The 23,236-nt window shown below is 43.8% G+C and overlaps 1 protein-coding gene across 8 annotated transcripts in view; it reads left to right on the top strand.

Annotated features, from left to right (window-relative positions):
• LSAMP (limbic system associated membrane protein) overlaps positions 1-23,236 on the top strand; it is a 1,002,030-nt gene that overhangs the window by 944,856 nt on the left and 33,938 nt on the right. For all 8 annotated transcript variants that reach the window (XM_027653694.1, XM_027653696.1, XM_027653691.1 and 5 more), the window contains one exon: positions 21,792-21,926. In XM_027653694.1, the coding sequence (XP_027509495.1) occupies positions 21,792-21,926 (135 nt within the window). The remainder of the gene's footprint in view (positions 1-21,791; positions 21,927-23,236) is intronic.

Here is a 23,236-nt window from a genome sequence, read left to right as displayed (position 1 = left end):
TTCCCTGTGTGTCACTTTCATTACTAGCAAATTAATCCTTCTCTCTGAGGCTTGAAACTTATTTCTGGGGTCTCTCATAAGAAAATAGCTTTTGGTGTTCTACCTCTTCTTAAAAAGGGAACTTGGGGCTCAGCTACATGAGGAAGTTGCACCCATTTAACCAAAGGTGTAATTTTAAAATTTACCCTGTTATAGAGGTGCACATGGCTGGGTTATTTTGATTTTTACTTTGCTTTGAATCTGCCTGTACTGGCAGAAACACAACACTCTTGAAATGATAGGAGAATGCTGACTAGGGGACAGGTAACATCACTTTAACTAAATCAATAAAAAGTTATCCCTTCACAGCTATTTCACCTTGTTCAGATAAAGAAGGCAATTACAGAGACCTGTGGTCTGAAGGATCAAGTCCTCAGCAAACCCTCTCGGAAGGAGGCTGTGAGATGTTTCTGACACTGATATAGTTCTGCAGTGCAGCATCACTTTGAACCATGAGGGTCTGCAGGCTGCTGTACCCTTGGGGACTCGGGGAGCTTCCTGGCATAATAAAGGGGCAGATGTATTGAACACTCATTTTAGGCCAATGATTCGAGGCAATTAAATGATTAAATAATCGGACTGCCAAAAGCTACAACTCTATTGCAAGTTGAGTAAACCACTTTGAGCCTGCTGGGTTTCTAGCAAAATCATAATGCTGCTTCGTGGGGCTGCTCTCTCTTCAGTCCTCATTTCATGGTATCATGTGTAGAAATTTAGACTTGCTTTGTTTCTGTTTAAATTATCTGACATATCTAGAGCTTAGATCACCTGTGCTCTCATTGCAGAAGGATTTGGATTTCTTTCAGGTTTAGGTAGGTTTTGCAAGTTGTACATTTTTCAGATCCAGGAGATACATGTGTTATCGTTCCTTTACAGTCCTTGGTCAGTCAAGTCATCGGCTGGTTACAAAAACCTTCTGCTTCTCTGTTTTGATGCCTCTGATGAAGTGAGAGGGCTGTTCTGATTCAGTTCCAACTCAGAAAACTGGAGGCTGACCCATAGCCACTTCTTTACTTCTGTTAGCATTGGCACTTTCATTTCTGTTTAAGATGAGTAAGTGGGTCACAGCCTGCCCCACTCTTTGAGGATCACTTGCCAGCAGTGGCCCAAATCTGTCTGGATCCATGGTGCCGTAATGGGGCTGTAGTCTGAGATCTCCAGTGGCTGCCCAGTAACTGAGTTAATGTAGCAGCAATTTTTCATCATCAGTTGCTGCTACAGAGTATAAGTGTTAGAGTACAGTCTTTTGGGCTGATGTGAGCAGGGCCCTGTAGTCCTGTTGACAGCAGTGACTGGTAATTAGCTTGGGAAGGGTGGGAAGAAGGGCTCCATCTTTATTGCTGAATATCAAACAGCACACAAAAATAGCCGCTTGCAGCCACAGTGAAGACTTGCTCCTGTTAGTGAAAATCCAGCATGTTTTGTCTGACCAAAGGTCAGGTATTTGTTTGGATTAACAAACAAACTGGACGCCAGGTGCAAGGAGGAGAGTAACTATTTTTATATCAAAAGACCTCTTATATTTTCCCTGTAAAAACTCTAGTGGCAGCATTTCAAGTTGCTTAGACTGTGTTTCAATGAAAACGACTTTCCACTTTTCCTGTGCTGTGCAGTGGCCAACTCTAACGGAGGATCTGGTATGTGATTAGGTTTCTTAAGTGGCAGGTGGGGGAGTGCATCCACTTACAGAATTATTGTTAAAGTGAGGAGCTTTTGGGACTTCTCTGCAGGCACTCTGGATTGCTGGAAGCATTCCATCTGATTTCTCAAAAATGCTCACTTATATTTTGAAAAACTGCAGCCTTTACTGCTCCTTTTGGATTTACTAGAGCCTTGAGCAAGCCATTTGCTTCTCTTTGAGCATGTACTCGCTTAAATACACCCGTGCAGAGCAAAGGGAGAAACATGGTTGGGCCATATTCATTTCCATTCTGACTGACTCAAAGTGAAGGGTGCCTGTGAGCATCTGCGGGACTTGTTATTGCTCAGTGGGCAAGAGCTTGTCAGAAATGTTGAGCTGATTATCTGCTGTGTGAACCATTTTCTTTATAATTGACCTCTTTACTCCTTCCTTAGCAGAGGACAATCTTATTTTTTATGCTTCAAACAACTGCAATTCAGAGTGAATAGATCTTCACACTGAGACCTAGGATCCAGCTCTGTTCCCTTCAGAATAATTGGCAAAAATCCCCAAGAAGGAATCTCAGTTTGGATCAGTGGATAGTTTTAGATACCCTATACTACCCAAGGCACTTCTGAAACATGCAGAAATGTCCCAGAAGGAAGCAGAAGAGAGGAGAGTGTCTGTGTAGCGGTAGGTATGAGGACACATGCATGGATATAGGAGTGACCTGTCTTTGACCTGGTTTGGGAGAGCAAGGACTGCAGCAGGGCAGGAGGGAGGATACTGACAGAGCTGTAGGGCTCTGGGATTTTCCCACAGTAGTAATGTTTGTACCTCATACAGTATAAAACTTGATTTTCCAGCTACCAAAGGCATCAATTTTGTAGACTAGGGAGAAAAAAATATAAAGGCAAATATCACAGAGATTGGGGGGAGGAGAGAAATGAGTGTTACACTGGTTTGTTTATCAAGAAACAGAATTTTACTGGGACACAATGCAGAACTACAAGTATGTTATCCTACTGCTTTTCCAGCTCCAGCACCAGCTCTTTTCTTTTCCAGGTGAAGCATTATTGTGTTAATACTTGCAGGAGGAGGGAAGAAATGAGTCCAAATGCCCCTGTTTGAAACGTCCTATCAGTGCATAAAATATGTCTGCGGATTTGAGAATTACGCTGACTTCACAACAGTAAATTTCAGATAAATAATTTATCTCCTGCAAACACATTTCTGTGCTCTTACACATCCATTTGTTTCTGGAAAGCAGCGGGGGTGTCAGAGAGGCAGAAGTGATTGGTGCTTGCTGGGGAACTTTCCATGGAGCTGCCTGTAGCTTGGGTGTTGTTGGCCACTGAAGGTAGGGTTTTGTTCTCACAGCCACCAGCTCCCATATCATAAATAAAGCCATTTTGGAAACAGGAGGCACCTTGAGCTAAAACTGGCATTTCTCACAGTATTGGCAGATCAAGCCAGCAACTGTTGATTTTAAATGTTTAATGAGCAATATGTTGCTGATTCTGGTCATAATGTTGTGTTTGCCTAACCTTTCTCGATGTGCTCCCTTCTGCTGTATTGCTGGCAAGTTTCCAAAAGAGGAGGAAAGGGAAAGGTAAAAAACACAAATCCCACTACGAAGGGTGAAGCAGGGCAGAGAGAACAGAAAAATTGAATGACTTGAAGAGAAAGGGCATAAAAGGCAGAGATAGAACTTAACTAACAGGAAGAAATTGCAGCAAGATATTGATGCCATGTCAGAGTATTAAATTAGGGATTGCAGAGAAAGACAACTTTTCCCTGCAGAGGTATTCATACTGAGGGAACTGGAAAAGAAAGGCTGGTTACTAGAGGGAGATGGACAGGAAGAGCTGTGTGGATGTGAACCCCGAACCAGGGAGTCTCCTGAGACAGTACAGCTTGATGTTTAAAAGCAGGCGAATTGAAAGGGAAGCAGTATTGTACAAATCAGTAAGATGTTCAGTCACTTTCCTGTCAGGTTTATGTAATCTCACTCTAATCTCATTCTAAAAAATACAGGATGCTGTGTTTTTTCCAGTTTTTTTTGTTCAACCTCAAAACCCCCAGTGGTTCAGCATAAGCCTGTTTCACACTGGGTTGCAGGTTGGCTATAGAGAGGCTTATAAGCATGAGTAGGTATCTCAGGATACGAAGGAGACTTTGTTGACCAGTGGAGGTAGGAGCATGCAATGGAAACAGAAAAAGACTGCTTTTATAGTACTAAATAGCAGCTGCTTCTGCTGTTGGTCCCATCCTATACTAGACACTCCCTCTACTGCTGTGGGTGCTGACCATTGCTGTAGGAGACTGATCTCTTGCTTAATATATACCACAACTCATGTGCTAGGGAAAGCTCAAGACTGAAAATAGAGGAAACTGAAGTCTTTTGTTTTCTGAACAGAGAGGTTTTTTTGCACAGCAGTGTCAAATGTCCTGTGCCTTGGACACTTCTCAGTAGGAGTTATCCAGTGAGTTAATGTGTAAAAACTGTAGAAGATTTCTGTAATATGTTGATTGGGCTCTTGAGTGAGACCTGGCATTTTCTCATCTTTTAATCATTACCTGTTTGGCTGATGTTTAAATCAATGAGAGCATGCCAAACACTCACTGCCCTATTAGGAAGACGTTTCTTTGTTTAAATGATGGCTTATTTATTGCTTCCATTGTATGTACAGTGCAGTATATATTGTCCAAAAGGGAAATACGGTTGCTAGGTCAAACTTGGTAAAGGAGGATTTTTCTTTTTTTAATGAGGAGAATATCAATTTTGCAATGCTTGTTATGCTTTCATTTCCAGGCAGCTGCATACAAATTGTGTTATATAAAGTTGAACACACACAAATTGATGTATAGGAAGTGTGTGTTAAGACACTGTGAGATTGATGTGGAAAGAAACAGCACACAGAGGACTTGTCTAAGAGCAGCCTTGCCAGAAAAATGGGCAGTGGTCCACCCAGGCCACTGTTGTTCCTCCAGCAATGAGAGAGGTTCAAGAAGGAGATAGTGTCCTTTATTTATGTAACTGCTTGATTTATTGTTTTTCCTTCATAGATAATCTATCATCTCCTTAAGTTACTTGATTCCTTGTTAACAAATGAGAGTGAAACATGGATGTATGTTCCACACTAAATTTTCCATTTTTAAGAGCAGGTATGCGTGGGATTGCTGGACTGACCTCTCTCAGTCTTTTACTCCCTCTTTTATACCACCATGATTCTTCTGTTGTTTCCTTGCTTTCTTGATAAATGTCCTAAGCATCAAAGCTAGTATATGCAAAAAAAAATTAATTAACCTTAAGCTGTTCACCACGGTCCTCAAGTACAAACAAGCACAGGCCTTTACCCGTTCAAATCAAGCACGTCTTCAGTGGGTCATCTTCAAGGAAATTTCCAGCATCCCAGCTTCTGTAAGTGAAGTTCTTTGCTGCCAACACCTTTAAGTGATTTCTCTTTAGTTGTAGCATACTCCATCAGCTGTAGGGTATTTTTTTACATTCTCCTCTCCACACCCCCTTGGTTCTGTTCCCTATAGCTTTGAAGTAGAATGAAGTCTTTCCCAGCCATGTGGTGCAACATGTCATCGTCTCCCTTGAAGCAATTGCCATGTTACATGTGTTTGCCATGTAACAGACAACTATAAAAGCAAAACAAAACCATGAGTATAAGAACTCTTTTCCTAAATGTTTCAGGAATACACTATTCCTGCATGAATGCTTTCTGTCATTGCAATAGCTCAACTGAGTTACAGTCAGGTTTCAGTCTTGTGGACATATATACGAGAGGAAGGGAAAAAAAAGTTGGAAGATAAAAAGGAGAATAATAGGGAAAGAGGAGGAGGAAGACAGGGAAAGAGGAAAAAATGAAAAGACAAAAAGAGGTATGTGAACTGAAAAAGGGAAAAAAGGGCTGTGATGGTTAAAAAAGCAGGAGAGGTTATTCAGACCTGTAGGATGGCAAGGTCTGAGGCAAGTGAGCTCTTGACAGGGCAGAGCCCTGCAGAATGCAATATAATCTCTATTAGGGCCCTTCAGTTTAGAGGCATATAAATGGAGTGAGGTTTATTGCGAATTCTGGCTAATAACTTTCTCAAAGGGGAAAACTTCTGTATTCTCTTTGAAATACAATTTCTTGTCTCATAAATTGAAACAGCTGCGACTGTTCCCTCTGCACACAGACTTTTTTCATCTTTTGCCTTTTTTGCTGGGAGTATGCGTATGATTTGGCTTAATGATTTTTCCCTGCAGAAGGGACCCAGAATGTGATGCTGTATACAGGTTTGTGATCAGTGTCTTTGCACAAGCACAAGAAAAATGCCTTGAGCATTTTCTGCTTTTAGAGAGGAACAAGTGTTAGGCTATTAGTCTGAATCTAACTTAGACTGCATTTCTCCTGAGAAAACTCAGTAAGAATTTCTGCAGCCTCATTCCCTAGAAAGACTCTTGCCTAAACTGAGATTTAATCTATCACCTAGACCAGATTCCAGTCTTGGAACTGTAAAGGCTGCTACCACCTCCATAACTACCATGCAGAAAGCAAAGCAAAGAATACAGGTGAGCATCTTGACAGGCTATATTCCTGCACAGGGATGCTGATGGGCATCACAATGCAGGTGGGAAGAGATATTCCCACCTGAGAAAGGAAACAAGACCATTTCCCTCCTTATGACTCTATGCAGTGCTAGATATTCTCTGCCAGCATCAACTCATCTCTGAGGACTCCTAAATGTCTCTTCTTTCTTCTTTTTTTTTTTTTTTTTAATTGGAAGATTCAAAATTGCCTCTAGGCTTGTACAGGAATCAACCACTTCTGAGGATGACTGAATGTACAGAAACACAGATGGGGAGTCAAACCTTCTAGCCTCCAACTCGCTGTCTGCTCCAAGTTAAAGTGGTTAAATCCCCGAATCATTAAACAAGTGATATATGAGTTAACATAGCATGCTGCCAGCAGCAGTATGTACAAATGTCCCAAGGAGGTTCAGATTCAGAGGGCTATATGTCACCTTCAGCCAGTTTCTGTTTGGAGAGAGCTCAGGAAGGGTTTGAGGTTAAGTGACAAAATACTTGAATAGGTATCTCAGTATCTCAGTTTCTCATTTCTCCATCTCTCTCCCATGATTCCCTACAAGTGCCTCCAGCTGGAAGAGCAAAGGGGTGTAGAAAAAGCCAGAATTCATCAGATCTCAGTGGAGAACCATTTTCTCTCATAGCAGACTTCAACCTGCCCATTATATATGACAGGGCAAGCTGGATTTTTTGGAGATCATGGAGCAGCAAAGCCATTTTTCCTGTTGCGTAGAAGCAGACCTATGGTCCCCAGCAGGTTGGCCTTCTTTCCCATCCCCTCTTGCAACAGCTTCCTGTTGCATCCCAGCCTACAGGCTCCCTCCCATGCCTGCATCCAGTAGTTCAGCTGGTGGCCCCGCTCTCCTGTGTGACAAGCTGCTGCAGCTGGGAGATGTGAGGAGTCTTTGCCCACCAGAACAGATTTGTAAGTGAGGGCACCAAAACCTCAAATGACTCCAGTGACAGGTGACTGCAGAAGCTCACTGTTTCTTTCCTCCTTGAGCCTCTTGGCAGCCACAATGGCCTCCTTGCAAACCAGAGCATGTTCATAGCAAGAGCCTAAGGGATGAAGAGGAAAAGAAATGCAAAGGAGCTCTTCCAGGGCTACATGGAAAGTGCTAGAGAATATCATCTAGCTCTCCTGCAGTGCTAGAATTGTCTGGGGGTTGGGACTATGGCTTCTTCCTTATCTTTTTGATCCATGAATTGCAGACTGTCTTGTAACATGGAGCAATTTATTAACTAAGACTTTCCAGGGGACTTCTCTGTATTTGAGAAGGTAGCAATGAGAGCACTTGTTTGTCTGGAAATGGGATGGTTGTTAATGGTGTATTTTACCCACCTTTAATGAGATGAAGCAGGCAGAAAGTACAGAGGAGTCAGCACCAGACATTCCCAGTCCACCCCAAGCCCTTATTACCAAAGGTCATGGGAACCTACCTCTCTTTCTACTTGTATGTCCCGTGCATGCATCTAAGTGTTTGAGACTCTCAGTGATACTGCCAACAACCTTCTATTGCCTGTGAGCAATGACATTGTTTACCACAGATCAATATAATTGTAATATATCTGAAAGACTCAGGCCTCAGTTGCCCCTTGCATGTTGTATTACCAGCCAACACTAACTGCATTCCTCACTGCTTTCCCATGGCAATTCACCTTGCTCAGAGCTCTGCCTGTTTGCCATAACCCTCTGTATCCCCTCACTTTTTTTTTAATCAACCTTTCATCTCTGTCTCATGGTCTGTGTTTCATTTCCTTATCTATTTCCTTTTCTGTCCTTCTCCTGAAGACTTGGGTCTCACAAGCTATCCTCTTTATGCTCTTTTTAAATTTTTTTCTTGTCTTGACATTTTTTCCCCTGTTCTCTGTTCTCCTTCCTTCTCTCTTCTCCCCTCTCCTTCCTGCATGTTGCATCCCCCTTATATGCAAGCTCATACTGCCTGGAAATTATCTCAGGACTGTCTACTCCTGAAGTAGTGAAAAAATACAGTCTGCAGGTGAATTTGCCATTTTAATGTAGTTAACATGCCTCCTCTCCTTCAACCAACTGCTGAGATTAGTGGCATAAAATCCCACCAGGATATTGACATAACCTATAAGCCAGGAAATTGTTTTAATCAAACCCAGCATCCCATTTGGAATGCCGGACTTAGAAATACAAGGACAGCAGTTTTGAGAGCAGATGAGAAATAAGGAAATAAGTGTTTGAGGACAGGGTGTTTTAAAACCTGTTTTTATAATATTCTTTCAATACCTTATGGTCAGAAGTTGCAGGACTTATTTTTTCTCTACTGAGTCCTAGCCAATACAGAGTCCTCAGACAGATTATTGGTACTGGAGAGGTGATAGAAAGGAATTTGGTTGAATTACTGGTTATTAAGAGGGTCTGTTATCCAGTAAAAGTGTCAGAGGGCCTCAATCCACAGGACATGGATGATTACTGCGGATGAATTCCTGGTCCTTGGAGGCTGGGTGGGAGGGCATGATTGTTGGGTTTTTCCCCCACTCCCAGTAAAATTTAAAGCAGTCTTGGATGAGCCACTCATAAAAAGATGTCTCTTAAGTTCCTTGGAAAGCAGTGAACCAAAGAACGAATAGAAGATACCCCAAACTATTTGTCAGTGTCTAACTTACAACTCCACCTCTCACTGTTTCCCTCCGTCTGCTCTTGGGTTTCTAAAGAGGTAACCTTTGTCAGTGTGTCAGTGTGATTCTCACATAAGCGAGGTGAGGACAGATTATTGACAAGCCATTGCAGATGGTTCCAGTGGCAAAGCTGATAAAGAAAAGGTGCTGCAGTAGAGGAGGGGTGACCAGGTGCTATGTGGTGTGGTGCCAGTCAGTATGCCTGTTGTCAATACAGTCCAGTGTTGCAGCATTGTAAACTGCCAGGAGAGAGAGAAGTGACCCATTTGCAACCTTGGTCCGTGTGTACGATGGCATGAAACCCACATAAAGGAGTTTGTACATTATGGTGATGAGAGACAAGGGGAGATTTCTGTCCCCAGCTGGTGATCAGTTTATTCACTGAAGTATGAGGATTGATAGCACTTGTCACTAATAGCCCGGCTAATATAGCTGCAGATGCTACATTTAATCATATAAACTGTGCAGTGCAATTGCAGAACAAGGGCCTCTGGCCTACACCACTGGAAAAGCAAGCAGAGCAGATTCCTAAGGGGCTGGGGGAGCATTGCAGTCATCCTACACCCTTGTGACAGGAAAAAGAAGATGTGTCCTGCTTCTTCATGACACTCTATGTAGGGGTACATGTTTATGTCCATGCACGTGTGTAATTTACCAAATGCACATGAGAGAACAAAAGACCTTGTGCATGAAATTAAGAGTATGTGTGAAAGAAAGGACAGGTCCACTATGTGTAGAAGAAATGAAGGGAGTGGTTGGGGTAGAAGGATGTGCCAGTTCCATTTGGCTGTCTTTCACAACACTATATTCCTGACAACTTTTTCTTGCTATCTGTGGCCAAAAGGAGATTCAGAGCATTTGAGAAGATGTGGTGCTGCCCAGCAGCACAGCTGCATAAAGCAGGGAGCAGCTTCCACACAACTAAGACCAGAGTCCTTCAACAAGGTATCTGTAGTGCAATGAGGACAAGTTAGGAAAAAAAAGGGAATGTTTGGGCTTCTTAGTGTCCCCATCATCAAACAGAAACCTCATTCCCCTTCTGCTGCTTTCCAGGATTGTTTGAAACTGGACATTATAGGTTTTCAGCCATTATTAAGGAGTCTTCTCTTCTCCCACCTGCCAAAAGGTGTTTTGTTAGATATGTACAGGACTGTTTGGATGCAGGCACCATGCAACACTTGAAAGGCAAATGCACTCTGTACTGCAGTCCTCTACACACAAGACCAGAGGCACAGCACAGCCCTGTGCTCATCCTCTCACCCTCTCCCCTGCCTGCCAACCAGCCTTCCTTCCTTCACATCTTCACCTTAATGCTCCATCATACTTCCAGTCCCACACCTGTACTTCCACATGTATTTTTTCCACCTTCCATGCACCTGCACACACGTGTGGAGAGTCTAATCCTTGGGTACTCTTTCACCCATCTGCATTTCCTCTTGCATCTCCACAAGCTTTCGTACTGCTTTTTTTACAGTGCTCAGCAGCTCTTGCCCACATACCCAGCTGGTACTCACTTGTGCTCACCACACTCTCATGTTCTCTGTCTCTGAATGCCCAGCCCTGTAACCAAGCTGTTACTAGTTGGGTTCAGTCATATGTGTGTCTGTCAGACACACATCTGCAGCCAAGTGGCCCAGAACAAGACTGGCGTATATCAGGGTTAAAAATGAATATGCCAGGAATGTCCCTCTTCTCTAAACTCACACCCTGATAATATAGCCCCCAAGGGGATCAGTTTGTGGTGCTAAGACAGCTGTTTGTGGTTTTCACTAGAGGAGAGCATGGGGGAGGAAAGTCCAGCCCAACACCTAGCCCTTCAAATGAAGTGACTTGTCAAATATGCAACTGTGACGGAGATCTGAGAAGCAATAAATTTAGCAGCACTCACTTCCAATGACAGCCTGTCATGTGCTTGAAACATAAATAGTGGTGGAGACAAATCACTGCTGTTTTCCTATTAAGGTTTGGCCCACTGGCCCTCTAGCTTGCCAGTAGCATTTCTACCTGGCCTGCCAGCATGCCTCGTCTCAGGGACAGATGTGCCTCCCCATTACAGGCTTTGGGAGAGTCAGAATGGGAATTATCAGGCTGTCATTTCCTCAGGTGTCCTTGGTGTCTGGGTACTTGCTCCTCAGCTGATGGATTTGTCGCTCAGGCTATGTGCTGCTGGCACCTCCCCCTTCCACCCAAGGCTGAGCAAACATGGACCCTCTCCCTAGAGAGCTTATGGTTTTCACCCTGGCCCCTAGTTTCTTCCACGTAGCCTGTCAAGGTCATGCTGATGGAGTAAATGAGGCACTGATTTTAATAAGGGAGCAGAGGTGAAGTTTTCCAGTGCACCTGAGTGACATGCAAGCACAAATGCCATTGAAAGCTATTGGGTCTTGTCCTGGTAAAGCATTTAGTGGCTTTTGGAAACCCTTCTTTCAAATATTAATTATTATATAACCATTTAATAAAACATGCCATCAGAAGCTCACGTGAATCTTTACAGAGATGAGAGACATCCCTTAGTGCTTTAAATTGAGGAACCAGGGGCTCAGCACATTTCACCTTCTTCCCTCTCTCTTATCAGTTTTGATTCCTCTTCCACTCTCTCCTCAAGGAAGATGAAATCATGCCGGTGATTAAGGTGGCTGGTTCTGTGCTGTTTAATTAGAACAACTGCTGTTTCAGTTCCAGTGAAACTCTCACAGGTTTGCAGTTGCAAAGGCACTCTAATAAGACCCCTGCCACTTCAGGAAATTTGAGAAGGAAAGGAGCCAATGAGTCCTCAACATAAAATGAATATTTTTTCATGCTTTCTTGGGGGTTTTTGGCTGACTTGGTCTCCTGTTGGAGCAAGATGTTTCTCTCCCCAGAGAACGTAAATGATTTGAGGGAGCTGGGAGAGAAGAAATAAATAGATTCCTGTCCATGACAGTAACACGGTGGTGAAGCCCAGTGAGATGCTTCTGACTGACATGGCTGGCCATGGTCTTCTCATGCCAGGAGTGTTACAGTTGTTAGAAGTTTTCTATAAGCATCAGAACAAGAAAGAGCAGTAAGGAGTTGGGACAAAGGCAATAAAATATCTTTTAGGTTTGTCCTCAAACCCCTACCTAAATTTACGGGGTAAGCTGTAAAAAGTCAGAAAGCAGTTGATTTGAAACTGTTTCTTCTACTTACAATGTTCTGCCTTTTCCCTTTTTGGTGACCCCCTTCTTCTTCCCATATCCCTGGCGGAGAGACCCTGCCTCACAGGCATGATTTTCAATAGTGCTGATGGCCAACAGCTGCACTAGCAATGGTAGTAGCTGCACCAGGGAGCTACAAGAGCTCAAAGTCAGGGCCTGTATTTCCTCTCTGCTTGCCTCTCCTGTAGGACTGTACAGACTGCAATATTAGACACTGAGCAAACACCTTCCTCCTCCTTCGCAGCCTTGCAAGTTTGAGAGAGAGATTCCTTATTCGTTGGAAAGCAAGGGAGTGGCTAACTGCATAGGAATTAAATATCATGGACCGAACCAATCATTTATCTGGCCCTCTATCACTATCAATCAACAGCAGATACCTCAGATGATAATATCACAGGAGCCAGCCCAATTGATCAAAAGTCTGTGCAACGTGTGAGCCCAAACAATACCTTCCCAGCATACCCCAGCCTGCCTTAAAACCTGTGTGATACTTGCCTTGATACTTGGCAATGCTTCATGCCTGCTCAATCCTAAATACAACCAGTTAGCATCATCTCCTGATCCCTTGTTGTTCTCCCCACAGGGTATCGTCTTTGCTTCTTTTACCAGGAGCAGATATGGGGGATGGTGTTAGGCAATCACTGTGCTAGATCTAATTGAGAAACATTGCAGCAAGGAGAGGGGTCAACAGAAAAGCAAACAAAACGATTTTTCAAGAAGCTAATCCACCTATACAAATATTGGCACCAGGCATCACAACACACTGGCATGTTTTTGAAAGGGTAAATCTTGCTGAGGGGTGGCTTAACTCTTTGACCTCATTTCCTCACTTGAAAACTATAGCTGTTTAAAAGATCAGTGGAAAGATCCAGGTTGATATAGAAATCCCAGTCTTTATGTGTTCCTTGCGAACTTCATATTTAGAGTAGCCTCACTGAAAACAGGGGTGAGCTACAGGAACTGCCATCTTGCAAAAAGACAGGAGATTCGGAGGCTGTGTGATCTGGACAGGAAATATTTGGCGTCAGCTTGCAGAGAAAAAGCCACAACAATGTCTAGTTAATATTCTTTCTGAGTTAATATTCTTTCCCATTTCAAGTAAATTTGGACCAATTCATAATTTCTCAAGCCTTCTTCCAAGTTTCAAACATACAAGAATGGAATTCTATGGGCTAAGTTGAATCATGGCAGGGGTATTCAATTTTTTTTTTAAGTGTTTTTTTTGTGGGGTTTTTTTGTTTGTTTTTTGGTTTTTTGTTGGTTTTTTTTTAAGTTTTTAAGTTAGGTTACAGTCCTGTGTTCATTCTTACCCTCTCATCCCAAGAAGTATGAGTGGACATAAGACAGAGGGGAACAAATACCTTAAATTTAGAAACAGGAAAACATTTTCATGGATGCCTACAAAAGCGAGCCACTTGATTCTTGCACAATAGTGTACTGTGCATGTCTTGAGCTACAGGAGACACAACAGTCTTTGTAAAGAACGTAACAAGGATTTTTAAAGATGGCACCAAACACAGACAAACCCTATAGTTCCTGGATTGAGAGGCTGGCACAGTTGGTACCACTAAACACCATCACATGAGGTTTTCCTACAGTCTGGGCCTGACATAATGATTTGTGGAATTAAACTAGGGACTACACTGCAGATCATCCCCACTCTTCATAGGCAGGACAGAAATTATACAGTTCAGTCAGGCTTCTTGCCCCAAATGGGACTTGTTGCTGTCAATCTTTTCTTTGGTCTTGGGTCTGTGAAGATGAACTTGTCTTCAAACTGTATAAAGATAATAGCACAATTGCATTGTCCAAAATAAAAGAACTTTAGGGAAAGGAGTACATGAGGCCAAATGCCCCTGCATTACCTTCTTGTGTTTAGAACAGTGGGAAATAAAGACCTATTGATCACACACACACACACACAAATACACTCTGCTGTTCCTCTTGCCAAGAACAACTGTTGGCCCATCCTCTTGTAGGTGGTGGAGGAAGAGGGTGCAGATCCCTACAGTGCTGACCACACTGCTAGGAGCAAGAGGTTGGTGTGCTGTCATCGATGTGGGCACATCGAACAATTCCTTTGCCTGAGCTGTGATTATTTGTCTGACCTCCTGTTTTCAGCCTCTGTTTTATTATCTGCTCTAGCATGGTCCTCATAGCTCTGAGGCTTTCTTAATACACTCAAAGATGTGGTGTCATCTCAGTGATTCATCTAGCTGATGATGCCTTCTACCTCATGTTGTTGTAAAGTACCCTCTAAAAAGCAGCAGGCAGAAATTTTGAGATGCAGAAACAGTACAACTATTGGTATGTTCATGTTTATATGTCATTTTCTTGGCAGTAAAATTAAGGCTTGGTGTTTGGTAGCATAGTCATGACAACTCACATTGCAGTATGTAACATTTAGGGAGTGTAATATTGTAGCTGTGACATTAGATGACTTAATTTACCTCATAGTTCATAATTTACTTTATACACTGGCATCACAGCCAAGTTTTATTCAACAGCAATTCATCTATCCAAAAAATGCTGTTTGTGTTCATTAAAAAAGTGTTAACAAAATTGGTTTAAATTCAGTAAGTAATTTTGGGGGAAAAAAAGTCATCTTCTTCAACATGAAATAATTATTTTAATTTATATCTCAAGTTGAGCCAGAACATTAAGTCCTTCTTCTGATTCAGCAAAGAACAGAAGAAAACCACTGGTCAAGCAGAAGGTTTTGACCTGAAGCAGGGTTGGATTTTTTTTTAGGATGTGGCTCCCTTTCTTTTTGGTGTTCACATATGGACTTTGAAAGGAAAATCTAATCAGTTGCTGAGACAAAGGAGTATGTTGCACACCTGCTCCGTGCCCAGATTAAGGGCTGTGTATGAAGGGCTATTCAGTGTGATGGCCTTTAGTGGTTGTTTATGAATAAAAGAGAGTGGAAATTCAGACACATAGTAGACCCGCTGAGGCTGCCTCAAGCAGACAACCCCACTGACATGCACACACAGCCAGGCTGCAAAATGCCTGTGAGCTGTCAGCTTTTGGCTTCCATCTCCTGGGCAGAGCCATCAGCGATGGCGAATCGTCCCAAGTGGTTTGGTCAGTGCCATCCCTGGAGAGAGAACACAGAGACATCATTCAGTCTAGGGAGGCTGCTCTTAACCTGAAAGATTTTTTCTGTTTTGTTGTTGTTGTTTGTTTGTTTGTTTGTTGTTTTGTTTTTGTTTTTGTTTTATTATTATTATTATTTGTATGCTAGGTGCATGGAGTTTGAGGAGAAAGACTCCACAAAAATCACTGGCTTTCTTAACGCTGGTTATGCCAGCAGATACTTTGTGTTGCCTCAGCTGAGCAGCATCCCAGGCGCTGTCCTTGGCTTGGGAGGCACAGCAGCCAGCTTTGCACATAAGGTGCAAATGTGATTGCTGATGAGCAGGGTCCTGTGAACGCCAGGAGAAACCATGCCAGGGTGTTTCCTCCTGATCTGACTCATTCTCATTCATGAAGCCAGAGCCAGGCCAGAGCCCTCCCTGGCACTGCACTAGTTTTTTGGTTTATGTGTAATAGCTACAGACCTAAGGGCATGGGAGGCATGAGGCCAGCTTAAACAATAAATACCCTGCTGTGCCTCGCTGCTTAAACAGAGTAATTACTGCCTTACTACATGTGACCCCTCTGTTCCTGTCCCTCTAGCAGTTGTTATTTCATGGCTCCCTTTACACAAGGGATGGCTCTGCCTTTCTCCATGCCATACATCTCTCTGTCTGCCACTATCTTGTCTCCTGTCTTTCTCACTGGCTCTGTCTCAGTGAGTTTCTCTTTGTCAGTAGCTGACTACCATTTTCTCTTTTTGTCAGTCACTGAAGAATCTCATTGTGTTTGCATTTCTCTCTACCAGCCACTGTGCCTCTCTCCATTCCCCGTCTGGGTTTTTTCCATCTATTATTCTCTTGCTCTCAAGCTTTCCCATTTTCACGACTTCCCATGCCATGTGAGTTTTTCTGCCTGCCTTCCTTACTGTATCATTGTAGCACTAGCTGTCCCTTTGCTCACCCACCATCTGCTGCTCTCCACCGATCTCTTTGCTAAAAACAAGCCTCTTCAACTAAGGGATGGGAAAAAAATGCCAAGCTCATTGGAATCTGTGATGGCTGAGGAGATAGAGACTGATAAATGAAAACTTCAAAGTTTTGAATTAAAAAAAAAAAAATTCCCAGCTGGAGGTAAAACAAAAAAATTATGTCAAAGGCTCCCTTAGCTATTTTTGTCTTTCAGAACCCTGTTCCTAGGGAATATAAGGTGCAGAGAGAAGAAGGAAAGTTAGGTGAGCAAAACCTCAAACACTAAATGGGGAGTGCAGAGACAACAAAACCTGCAGTTCAGCAATAGAAGTTGCAACACACAAAAAAACTTCAAATGGCATTTATTGATTTCCAATCCTTTTTATCTCCTCACATCTTGTTTTAGGCAGAGGAGGGCCCAACAAAGATGCATAACCCATTCTGCTCTCCCCTCTTCACAACTACAAAGATGCTTGGAGGGAAAACAAACGTAGGAGCAGGGTGGCTGATCTCTTTCTCCACATGTCAGATGCAAAGAGATACTTTCAGGGGATCTGAACTTCAGTTTAATTTAAGACCACAGCAGTGCTAAAAAAATAAGAGCACTAAAGTAATTTTTGCACAAGTGTTGAATGGACAAACAGGAGAGGAGATGGAACAAAATGTGGCTGCCACCTCTGCAAATTAGCTTCCCCTTTGGAGATGTAAAGAACTAGGGCGTGAAGGGAAAGGCCTCTCTGGTAGACCACGTGACTGAATGCATTGCTGGCCCCCTGACTACCTGAAAGAGCTGTCTGTACACAGTATAAGTGGGATTTTTGTCTGGGTGCGTGTCATCTCTAGAAAGAAAGCATTTAGCCTTTGAGGAAAGAGTAATGGTGTGTGGCAGTGAAAGGGGTCATTCGGGCGGAGGTCAGAAGAGCCCATAAGTATGTGGGGAGCATGTCAGTCTGTGTTTCTGCACACATAGTGGGATTTATAGATGTAAAAATTAAATACATAGTCTATAAAACACGTAATATTATTTATACATATATATATATACACACACAAGAGCATAGGCAGGTGTGCACACCAACAAAGACAATATGCAGAGCCAGTGGGGTTGCACAAGGCTGTTTCCAGAGGGCAGGGGGAGAGGGGGCCTGCTTGCCAGCAGGCTAGCACAGCTGAGCAGATTTGCTCTTTGGGTTCATTATTTACTGGGTCCAATTAGGAAGCCAGGGGATAGGAAATGTGGCTGAGGCAAGCGGGCCTTCAAAGCCTTCCTCCTGCACACATCAAAGCCGCCTGCCGCAGATCCCTCTGCAAAAAGGGTTCTGCCAGCTCCAAGCAGCAGCAGCCGCCTGGCTCGTGCTGCTCAGGGTCGTTCCCTATTGGTTTGATTGTCAAGCCTCCCAGGCTCGTACTCTCTCTATCTCCAGCCTCCAGAGCAGAAAGCTCCTCTTTCTGATTTACTGGGACAGAGTTAAGGAGCTACAGCTTGGCAAGATGGTGTTTAATGGGGCTGCAACAACCAACCAAGCTAACTATGAACGTGTGAAAGGCAAAAAACCTGCAGGGAAGCAGGTTGCCTAAAGTCACAGGAGGGGATGATCTGGGATGAGAAGAGCTGCACTGTGTGAATAGTCATCCCCTTAGGGAAACCTGAAAGGCCCCCCACTGGGAAAGGGCTGTACTGAACCAGGCAGAACAGCCAGGAGACAGCCCTTGTCAGTGAGGAAGCTTTGGCAGAAGGGTCAGAATTTCATCCCTTGAAAACATGCTCAAGGCAAATGTCTGCTCTTAATGGGAATGGAGTGGCTTGCTTGCCAGAAGCTGGCAATCCCTCTGTTCACCTAATAGAATATGTTTATTGTTATCAGTACCAAGGAGCGTTGTCCAAGCCTTCTCCCTCCCTGCTTTGATAAACTGCATAGTGACAACCATCAGTTCCCTGACAAAGCTGACTCCTGCGCAGAAACATTTGTAAATTCACTCGATGGATAAAGCTCTGTTCCTGCACCCACTACTCCCTGTTTGCCTTCGAGGTTAGAGTTAATATGACTCACCTAATCTGGCTGACAAAGTGAATTAGTGAAAACATCTCTACAGCTCTCTGCAAGATATCACAACCTGACATTTCTCTAACACACTGTGATACATCTATCCTCTCCCTGGTCTTTACTACGACACCTCGATTTTATATAAATGCTTTTTGTTAGAAATGGTTAATGTACTCTTAGAGGGGACATGGCAGCAAGCAAAAGGGTCTGTCTTGCAAGTGAGAGCAGCTAAGTTCTTGTAGCAAAATGTTGATGCCCAGGGTCACCAGTGCAGGGACAAGAACAGTGCTACCACTATTTCAGCAAGAGACTGTCACAGAAACTTTCCCTGAAGTGTTGTGCTTGTATCTGTGTCCTGGAGCAGGGGAACGAGGAACTGAATAGGGTTATTGATGTCTTTGGCATGCCCTTTAAAACAGAAGCCCTGCCTTTCACATACCTCTAGAGAACTCCACTGGGCAAACCAGCAACTCATCATGTCTTGGGGAGGGGTTTTGCGCAGCTGTAAATGCTCTCCTGCTGGACAGGGTACACAGTACATTTTAAGTGCATGTATGTATGCAGGGGAGAAGCTAAAAACCATCTTCCACTGAGAAAGTATGTACCCTTTTAGGATACTTTGGCACTTCATTGATGTGGTTCTCTGACAGACAGACTGAACAGCACCCTTAATGAGCGTGCCACTCCATTAGAGCTGGTTAAGTCACCCTCAACCCTGTTTTCATTACGGTGACAGTCTTGTGACAAGGGCAAATTGCAGGAGAAGCCGGCCCCACTTGGAATGAACCCTGTGTATAAACAAGGCAGAATGGCAGAGCAAACGATTTGCAAAACAGAGGCAAATTACGTTTTAACCTTTTCTTTCTGAGTCTTTCCCTGATGTCTGATTAACTCTCCAGTCAACTGACTAACCTACCAACTGGGAGTGCTGCTGCGAAAGGAGGGTAGTGTTGGTTGTCAGTTTAAATTGGGGGTGGGATTTTAAAAGTGCTTTATTAGCAGGTAGCAATATGTCATAAGAGGATCTGGGAATTAAAAGGGTTCCCAAACAGAAATGATTCATGCTATAGCAAAAACACAAACAGCATATTTGCTATACAGACAGCAGCACAGTGCAGAAGTTGTGACCCAGTCCTTTATCTGTGTTCAGCCCTGGTAACACCTCATCTGAAATGCTGTGTTGGGTTTGGGATATTGCACTGCCAGAAAAATGTGAACCTGTCAGAGGGGTCTAAAAGCAAAGAACAAGAATGATCAAGGGTCTAAAAAAAACCTCACCTACAAAGGAAGGTTGAAAGACCCTGGCAATGTTCAGCCAAAAAAAAAAAAGATGACAACTGAGGGAGGAACATAAGTGATTTAAAAGTTGATAAAAGGCTATTGCAGGGAAGGAGGGAATGATTTGTTCTTTTTGTCTGTAGTGGCTAAGACAAAAATAATAGCTTTAAATTGCAGCAAGGGAGACTCAGGTCAAACTTCAGGGAAACTTCAGGGTAAGGACAGCAAAGCACAGGAACAGATTGTCTGGAGTGGCTGCCGCTGGAGGGCAGAGGATGGCTGTGTCCCTGACATGACCCATGTGTCCTGCCTTGAGGTTGGGGAAAGGGTTAGGTGGTGACAGAAGTACTTTCCACAGTGTTGTGACTCACCTAACTTTGGTCCTACAGGGTTCCATAACATATTCATGAGTTACAGCAATAAATAATACCTGTGAAAATCCCCCCTTGCTTCCTTCTCCACTGACTTTCCACAGCATCAGCCCCAGTGCACAGCAGAGGACAGAAAGCCATGTCCCAGAGCACCAGGTGCCCAAAAGGAGCCAACTTTGCCTCCCTCCTTCGTACAATATGCTGCTCCCATGCAGGAAGGCCCTTCAGCAGGCTATCAGGGGATACAAAAACCAAAGCAGTTGTAAGTTTTAGACATAGCAATGAGATTTCCACTCACCTGAACATCTGGTAGGAGCTCAAAAAAGGGACTGCTGGTTAGCCCTGCTGAAAGAGAGGGGAAACCTTGTCACTACATGAGTTTAATAGGTACACTGCTGTTTTCACACTGAGTCTCCGTGACGGGGGGGGTGGTTTTCCCCTAGAATGATTCTGAAAATTGCCTGGGAAAAGAAAATAAAAAAGACAAAAATAATTGTATAAGGGACAGAGTTCTGAGCAGATTTTGAAGTTTCTGAAGTCCCTCTCTGACGCAGGAGGGAAATGCACGAAACTGGCATTGCCAGTGTGTGTGGCCAGCCTGACCTGGCCAACATGCGGCAGCAAGTCTGTGCCTCTGTTGTGGGATCTATTGCAGGTGGCTCCGTGGCAACTTCAGCTCCAAAGACAGAGCTTACCCACTGCTTTCACACAGTGCCATAAGCCAAGGGGAACAGCCCCATCCTTGCAGGTACTATTTGAACTCCATCAAACAACTGTAAGCACTTAGTGAAGTGGGCAGGGTTTCAGAAGTGCTTGGCACCTGCTGAGCAAAAAATGTCTTCTGGGCAGAGACTTGCTTTGGAAAAATCTGCTCTCTGAGGAACCTGAACATGAGACCTTGTGAGGTGACTTTTTTTTTTTTTTTTTTTTAATCTGGCTTTACCCTTTGAGGGTTGGGGGATGCTTTCTCCAAACATACACATACACGGACTGGTGCTTCCACATTCTGTAGAGCAGTGCTCACGGCCCTCTCAGAGGAACGAATGTGGTTCAGGTTCTTTCCAAGAGGAACCTTACTTTGCTTTTGGAAGGAATAGAGTAGATATAATAATCCTAATATTTCATGCTTCCCTAGCAACTTTCCTCCAGCAAATCTAATGTGTTTTACATGGGTTAACCTCACCGCCCTTCTCTGACCAGGAGGTGATGAGAGAGGGGGGCTATTAGCTGCAGTTCACAGAGGGAGAGAGAAGGACTGACTCGCCCAAGGTCGCACAGTGAATTAAAAGCAAGGCCACAGACCTCTCCCAATTCCTGCTCCTGTTCATAACCCCGACTGACACTCGAGCTGCTGTTTTCACAATTGTGTTAGTGAGGCAGCACAGTTTAAATATGTCCATTTCAAATGTACAGTAGATCAGGGATGCGTGATGATTATTGGTCTCCACGGATCAAATTACACTTTGTTTCTCTCAGTTGGGCTGTGTTTAACAGCGTCTTTATCTGATCGATGGCACTTCAGGGTGGTAGTTGCTCTGAGAGACAGAAAGACGTTTTTCACAGTTTTGCAGTGGAGAAAAGGGTGCTGACAAAACACCACCACATCTGAGGACCCAGCTAGCCCTGCTTGAAGTAGCAATCAGCCACAGTCTGACTGAGCTCTCCCGGTGCTCAGCCATCACACTAGTGAACTTATCTGATCTCAAGCGGTGGAGATTTTGCTTCTTGGCCTGGGCAGCCTGTGAGATGGGATGTGTTGGTACTTACTTGTATGCTTCCTTCCAGATTTTCAGTTTTCCATAACTAATAAAAATGCTAGTATCTTGCTGATATGACTTCTGAAATAACTTTTAAATCGCTCATGACTGTTGCTTATTTGCAGAATCCCTGTTGTGATTGTTCCTCCATAGCTATTCAGCCGGAGGTTTCTCAAATCTGAAAGCCTAACAGAACCATCCCCTGTATTTTTCTGCACTACCAGGCAGAGAGTTCGAAGGCGAGGAAGAGTATCTGGAGATCCTGGGTATCACACGAGAGCAGTCGGGCAAGTATGAATGCAAAGCTGCCAACGAGGTTGCCTCAGCAGACGTCAAGCAAGTCCGGGTCACTGTGAACTGTGAGTACATTGCAGCTGGAACAGGTCAATGGGGAGAACTTTGCCCACAGGTGGGGGTCACTTCAGGATAAATAGAGAAGCGTTTCTGGGTTTATATTATACAATCTGAAAGGGAGGGAGCTGAGAAAACTATCTGCACACACTTGCCACAGGGTATAGTTTGTGCTTTAAACCTGGTAATATATAAGAAAGGCGGGGGGGGCTGCGGGGATAGAGAGAAACAGAGAAGGAGAGAGAGAGGAGCTGTGAGTTGCCCCTGTCTCTCCCCTCAGAAACGCTGGCAATGCCTTGTTTTCACTCATTGATATTCGAGTGAACAGTAGCGTGAAGAGAAGCTTCAGCAAGGCAGCAAGGAGAGATAAGGGAGGGTTCAGCTGGCTCAGAGCAAACACACGCCTCCCTGCACCCAGCCATCTCAGCAGTGCCTTCACGGGTATCACAGCCCAGGGGACATGCGGTAGAGGCACGTGTTAAGGAGAGGGTACAAAAACTTTAATTCTGTGCTGGTTTCAAGCTCTGTCTAAGAGACCTTCCATGCACCAACGTAATACAGAAAGGGCCTTAACCAAAGGATACAGCAGTATACCTAAAAGCACTGAGAGGCATAGTTAGCTATGTGGCTTCCATCCACACCTGTGTGAGTGGGGCCTGGATCCCATTGCCCATATACGCTTAGACAGATGTCCACTTCACTCAGCTGGCCTGTTCCTCTCACAGTGACACAAGATATTTCAGACTGATGTTACTCGTGTAATCCTACGCGTGTATATGTCCACCTCCGTACTTGCATGGCACTTATATTTGGCACTGGAGTGATTTAAAGTGAATATCTGCATCTACCTGCTCTATTTCCTTACTTGGAGGCTAAAAACTTTGCAGCAGGGATGGATAAATAGGAGATACATTGTCTCTTGACCTTTTTCATTTTATACACCAGAATACTACCTTAAATTGCAATTGGAGATGATTGCAGGCATGTTTCAGGGTGCATGGTCTTGATTCACAGAACTGTCAGGGAGTGGGTTAGGGCAGAGACCTGATGGCAATAAGTGTTTCAGCCCATCCCAGTCTTAATTTGACACCACAGGTGATTATAGCACCTTTTAATACCATTCTTGCTCTTTGTCTGTTTCTTTCTCTTTGGGCCATCACATCAGATCAACTTTTCTGTCTTGCTTAGAAGTCAAGGTTATAGGCTCCCTGCAGCTTCTTCGGAATCCACAGTTTTTTATAATTCCCTTAGAAACTGGGTGGCAGTGGTTTAATACCAGCTGCTTCATGGGACAAATTTGGCATAAATATGAACTGTA

The sequence above is a fragment of the Corapipo altera genome, unplaced genomic scaffold (genome assembly GCF_003945725.1).
Source record: "Corapipo altera isolate COAL_440 unplaced genomic scaffold, ASM394572v1 61, whole genome shotgun sequence".
Classification (NCBI taxonomy): Eukaryota; Metazoa; Chordata; class Aves; order Passeriformes; family Pipridae; genus Corapipo; species Corapipo altera.
The sequence above is the reverse complement of the archived record's forward strand: the minus strand, read 5'-3'. Positions and strand labels throughout refer to the sequence as shown.